The following is a 6,261-nucleotide window of genomic DNA, read 5'->3' as shown; positions in this document are numbered from 1 at the left end:
GACTGTCATATAATTTGATAATGTGACAGTAAAAATTAACTTTTAAATTTAAACTTATTAAAAAATAAAAAAAAAAAAAGAAGTCTAAATAGCATAATCTTATCTCACTATACTGACGTCAGCATCGATAAGATTGCATGTTAGCATTGTACGATGAAAATGAGGTATATATATCATTACTTTGTTTTAAATCACACATTTTAAAACCACTAAACTAAACAAATACTAGAAAAAAGTGATCATTGCTAAAACCACGTAACCCTAGCTGAAATTTAAAAAGATTTACATGATTAAAAATCTTAAGAGCTCTAAAGATCCTCATCTAGTTTTTTTAATCATTACAAGGTTGATGTAAGACTACAAAATATTTGATGTTGAGCGTGGGCCAACAAAATTACGGGGTAAGCATCAATCCATCATATAGATTATAGATTGGGTGTGGACTGAAAGATGATGAAGTATTGCAATAGAACAAAAAGGCGACAGAAAACGAGATGCTAGTGACCACGAAAAAGCCCTGATTGATTAAGAGTTTGTTTAGGTTTACGTTTTGACTAAAAAAATAACGTGTAATTTGAAAAACGCACTTCTAAATAAGACACCTTATGAGATTAAGGTTTTTAAAAATAAATTTTTGATATGCGAAATCGCCGGCCAAGATAATTGACTGTTATTTAGCATTACGGAGAAGAAACTAGAAAGATCCCAAACAAGATATACAGTCAAAAAGGCCAAAGACAAACCGTTCCGCGGACACTTCTATGTTCAGGGAAACATTAAATACAATAACCTAAATTAGATTTTACTACTCCTAATCAAAGTACAATACTCGGATGCTCGAGTCATTGGCACAAAAAAGGAGCTAACCACCTTCCTTAATCACCTTTTTTCTTCTCGTGGCTGGATTCAGCATCGTCTCCTTTTGGGGAATCCACCAAGTTGTTTTCACTCAGAGTAGGTGATTTGGCCTCAGGCGCATTTTCTGGCAGTGGCAGGTTTTCTCCAAGCTTTTTAGCAGCTTCTAGTTCCTCACACTTAGAGGCATCAGAGGTCTCAGGCAGTTCTCCTCCAGACTTTTGAGTAGCTTCCAGCTGCTCATACTTGATAGGGTCAGAGTTTTCAGGCTGTTGTCCACCGGACTTTTGAGTAACTTCCAACTGCTCATACTTGGAGATTACTTGTTGAAGCTCATCGTGAAGATATAAGGCCTCAAAGAGCATCCCTTCATCATCAGTAGTGCTTTCTATGATCCCCTTAACGGCAGGCTGTGACTGCTTGCACCTCTCCAACATGTTCATTGTAAGATCTTCCTGCAATAGCACAAGAACTTCTATCAGTACTCATTTTTATCTTCTGTCTATACACATATCTGGGGAATAAGGTAAGAAATTACACAGCAACTAGATTACAGGGGAAAGTCAAAAACTACACAGCATGTTTATCACCATGCATCCAACTAATGAAAACGTATAAACATGCACTATCACATTGGATTCGGCTTCATTGCTGTGAAAAAAACTACACGAGATTTCCTGTTAAAAAAAAATTAATGGTCCAGATTCAATACTTCTCTCCTTCGGAAAACCGATTCAAGGTACGAATCTTTCTTCTTTAACGTATATCTCTTTACCTTCAATGTATAAGGGGGGCGGACACAGAAAAAAGCTTAAAATGATGAGGATGAGATTGCGAAAAATAAAAGGAATGGATAATATTGGATTAGGGTAAAATTGTTTTCCACCTGGGAATTTGCAAAAAAAAAAAAATCAGAAATAAGGACATTGATCCTGCACCAATTAGATTTTTATTTCTTTAAAGACAGAAAATCTGTTATGTGCTTTTCTTGTATGGCATGGAAATTGTAGCAAAGCAAGAGGACTTAGGGAAGAAGATGAAGATTGAAATGGATAGTAACAGTAACTACGGGCACTTAGAGAGGCCCAATCTCTCCAAGGCACTTCAAGAGGCTTAAGCTCTCCAAAAAATGATTCTCATCAATATTCATTTTCATATCCTTTCATTACATATTTGGTTCCCTTTTATAGACTCTAAATAACTAACCAAAGCATCTTCTAGAACCATATTCTAACTAATTCTCTCTAACTAATTTACCTATTTACCCCTATATTATATCTTCCTAGAATACCCCTATATTATATTCCTTACAAAATCTAGAACCAGCTCTTTTCACTGTGTTTGTGGCTCTATAATACAAGTATATACTATTCATCATCACCCTTTTTAGTATTTGCTCCCTTACCCATCTGCTATTATTTGATCTTGATCAATTCTTTGAAGAAGCTAGTGATCTTTGTGCTTTCCCTTTTAAGGTAAAGAGATATACAGTGTTTTGTTTGAATCGGTTTTCCATGAAAAAGAGATAGGGATTAAATCTGGACCGTTGGTCTTTTTACAGGAGATCTCCTATAGTTTTTCCTGGAGCACCCAAGTCAAATCCCAATCACAATAATCAGCAAGTTCCCTAGTCCGGTTGTCAAAACATATCATAATAATCTGTTTGGTTATAACCAACTACTAAAAAGACTGCAATCTGTATTAACATGGTTATATTTAGATATACAGTGGAACAGGATCTCCCCGGAGTGTGGTAACATAGAATTATGCATTTATATGAAGTTATACAATTTGATGCTAGATAGGAGGAACATGTCAACATGCAAAAACTACAGAAATTTTGAATAAAATGGGAAATCTACTTATCAATGAGTACTGCTTTGTTGTTTTTTTTTTTTTTTTTTTTTGATAAGTACTGCTTTGTTGTTATAAGTCATAGAAGTACCTTCAAAGGTTTTGGCTCCGTTTCAGCATCCAATATGCTGGAGAGTAGTTCAAGACTGTTTCGAGTTATAACAAGATATTCTTTCTTTTCTTCAACCGATAGGTTTCTATAATTCAAGGGGAATGCAGTACCATCTGTATCATGCATTCCTGTGTCAGGAATAGGGTATGTTCCAGGTGGAGACAAAGGCTGTTGATGAACATATGACTCCAAGGAATACTCCATTGGGGGCGAATTCCCTTCTTGTACTAGTGGAGGTGGTATGCCTCTTCCTTTCAAGCTCTGTCATAACATCCAGAACAATAACATTATAACAGGACATCAGTTCCTTCAGATACATGAGACTGGGCATGCTATAAAACAAAGTGCCAAGATTCATTACATTCAGACAGCACTAAACACAATAAACCAAAAGGCACTATTATTAATGAGTAAAACCAAGTTGAACTTAACTTTATACTCTCAACAAGCTGAGACCAACACATTTTGGGTCCTGTTTACCATGTTTATTTTGAACTTCAAATTCCTTTTCTTACGAAAAGGGGGGAAAGAAGAAAATAAAAGAGTTCAATAGTTTTAAAATCCCAGTCAACTGAAAATAAGCTAAACCACATACTTCAATTGTCTCCGTTAAGAATGTGGGACCTGTCCAGCAGTCCAGCTGTGATCTAAAAAAGCACTAAATGTACCCAATTTCAGAGCACTTTTGCCTTGGTTTTTAACTGAATACTTAGCCAGATAGATCAGGTTGGCCCACTTCAGAAACTTCCCTGAAGAGATTTTGGTGGAAAAGATGCAGGCCACTGGAAGCATCTGATGGATGGAACATGGCTTTCCAGTTAAAAGGTCATAGAATCACCAGGAAAAACTCAATGAAGTCACATTTGCTTCTCAAATAACGTTTCACGTCAAGATATACTTGAAACTATGGCTGAGTGCATAAATTAACAGTCATCATCTAATCATACCCTATGAATGCAATCAGGCAATTCCTCTTTGCTAAAAGATAGCACCCAAGGCTCAAACTATTTCAGAGGTGCCTTTAATCTCACTGATCTATCGTTGCTATCACAAACTAACACATCAAAATCATAATTTCTGTACTCATTGAAATATTACCAGTTCAAATTTGAGATTAGTTTGAAAGTCGAAAATTTTCCATATGTTTAGTATATAAATACCAAACATTCCAACAATATTGTGCATTTCCTGTCTAGGTTCCCGCATGGCAGTACTAGGATAGACACTCAGTACTTCGAGCGCATCTCTACCTACACTTATACCTAGGAGTCACCTACCATTGTTAAGTACAGCATGCACAAACAATCCATAAAGAATGGACTAAAAAGAAGTTTATATTAAAAGAACTCAGAGACATGGGATAAATAAGAAAGGGCAAGATTTTGTCCCACTCAAACACAACACCAACCTCGAAGATGAGTAATTTTATTTATTACTGCTCGAAACATCTTCTGTTCACTATGATTGCAGTAGTGCCCTTGACTTAACTTTTAAATTCCTCAATATTTCTTCAAGAGGACGATGGAGGAACTTAAGTCTTTTTTCTTCAATACTCTTTATCTATGGACAATTGCTTATATTTCTCCGTTGGTTCTAAGTTTTCATAATTTTCTTGTTCTTTTTTCTTTTTCCTTCTAGCCAAATGTTTTCTCTTGTATACTTCTTGTGTCCTTGAGGCCGCCTTACGATCTTAGTGATATCTTAATTACTTACAAAAGAAAATCTTCAATAATTCCAACTCGTGTCTCATTGCACAGTACTTAGATATCTTGTTCTTTTGCTGGAATTCGTTGTTAACAAAGGTCCATCAGACACTCACTTTTTAATTGATAACTTCACTCGCACGGGTCACGTTATAATATTTCAAACAAATTATAGATTAACAACAAGAAACATACAAGATAATCAAACCCTAAAACGTAAACAGAATGGAAAATAATACAACAAAATAAGATTAGGATCCTTCAGACTTTCTAGGTTACCTTCTCAGCGTAAAAGTTAAGCATCTTTTAGAGGTAGTAAATGATGAGATGAGAAAATCTGAACCATTTAAGCAAAATTTATATTTCAAGAACTCCAAGCGAATATTAATCTACAAAACTAATGACAATCTCAAACACACAGAGATATCGAGGTGCTCACCATGTAAGTCTGGCGAAACACGGGCAGATAAGCGAGGTCCTCGGACTCTCCCCAAGCCCTAATCAAATCCATTGCTCTCTTCCTGTTCCCCGTAACCGTCAGCGGATTATCGATCATCTTCATCATCTCATCCAACACCTTCTCCGACGCCACCTCCGAGAACACCTTTTCGCAGTTCATGGCGCAAGCCTCCAGCAAGTCCAGGCTCAGCTTCTGGCTCCTCTCCGCACTCTTCCCCCCGCCGGCGATCTTCTTCTTGATCGCCCTCACGATCTCCGTCCCGCTCAGCTCCTCGCCGTTGATCATCTTGCATATCCGCAGGTTCGTCCCCCAGTTGGGCTCCTCCATCGTCTCCAACGTGGCCTCGTCCACCATCCTCGACTCCGGCGTTGGGGTCTGGAGGATCTCCTTCACTTTGCCGGTCACCATTCTGCCCATTTGAGCTCCTCCCGTCTTCAAACGCTCGCCCAATTGAGCTAGCTTCAACTTGTCCATTGTCCCTGTTTGGCTGCTGAGAAAATCAAAGCAAATGAACCTGAAACGGAAAGAAACGTAAATTTCTTTTGTAAATGAGAGCTGAGCCTAAGCTAGCGAATTAGTTTTCATTCTCTAATCCATAACGGTTTTTCACTGATTGGCTACCGAGAAAAGTCAAACTACAAAGTATAAAAAACAAATCCGAAAATTCAAAGCAACGAGAAAAATTCAACAATACGATCAAGAATTCGAAAAACCTTGGCTCAGATTGTTCTTTTATTTTTGTTTTTCATTGGGTTTTTGAGAGAGAGAGAGATAGATATAGAATAGTCAAAGACTCAAAACTGAGATACCCGTGGCTTGGAATGCCGCCTCGTGGATTGTGGTGGGTCCACTTGACCTTTATCCAGCACACGGAGAGGGCCGTCACGTCCGCGACCTGCCGTTTTGTAAGTTTTATGGTAATGTTCTTGAGGGATCAACGGCTCGCCGCTAGGCATCGACGGTTAATTATATGGTTTGGTGTAATAAATAACTCATGGCCTTCCCACAAAAGATGAAGAAATATGGGGAAAGGGGATCTCTTTGCCGAACCCCGCGTATAGGTACAATATGACCATGCGGTTATTCATTGATTATAATGGAATAAGATATCGACCGTACACATGACATTAATAGGCGAATCCACTGATGCTCCGTTTGTTTCGACGTAAAATGTTTTCCGTCGTAAAATATTTTCGACGAATGCTCCGTTTGTTTCGACGTAAAATGTTTTCCGTCGTAAAATATTTTCGACGAAATCAATTTCAAAAGAAATTATT

At 37.6% G+C, this 6,261-nt stretch overlaps 1 protein-coding gene across 2 annotated transcripts; it reads right to left on the bottom strand.

Moving 5' to 3' along the window:
- Positions 1 to 649: 649 nt before the first annotated feature.
- On the bottom strand, positions 650 to 5,807 carry LOC133857216 (TOM1-like protein 2). Of its 2 annotated transcripts, none has more exons than XM_062292397.1 (4): positions 5,698 to 5,807; positions 4,964 to 5,498; positions 2,801 to 3,082; positions 650 to 1,310 (listed from the first exon to the last, which is right to left on the bottom strand). In XM_062292397.1, exons 2-4 carry the CDS (start codon positions 5,456 to 5,458, stop codon positions 876 to 878), a joined length of 1,212 nt encoding a protein of 403 aa, XP_062148381.1. In that variant the 5' UTR covers positions 5,459 to 5,498; positions 5,698 to 5,807; the 3' UTR covers positions 650 to 875. The 2 variants fall into 2 exon arrangements, with proteins under 2 accessions (XP_062148381.1, XP_062148382.1); XM_062292398.1 differs by having other exon boundaries at positions 4,964 to 5,474.
- Between the last annotated feature and the right edge of the window lie 454 nt (positions 5,808 to 6,261).

This window comes from Alnus glutinosa, chromosome 14, assembly GCF_958979055.1.
Source record: "Alnus glutinosa chromosome 14, dhAlnGlut1.1, whole genome shotgun sequence".
Lineage (NCBI taxonomy): Eukaryota > Viridiplantae > Streptophyta > Magnoliopsida > Fagales > Betulaceae > Alnus > Alnus glutinosa.
The sequence above is the reverse complement of the archived record's forward strand: the minus strand, read 5'-3'. Positions and strand labels throughout refer to the sequence as shown.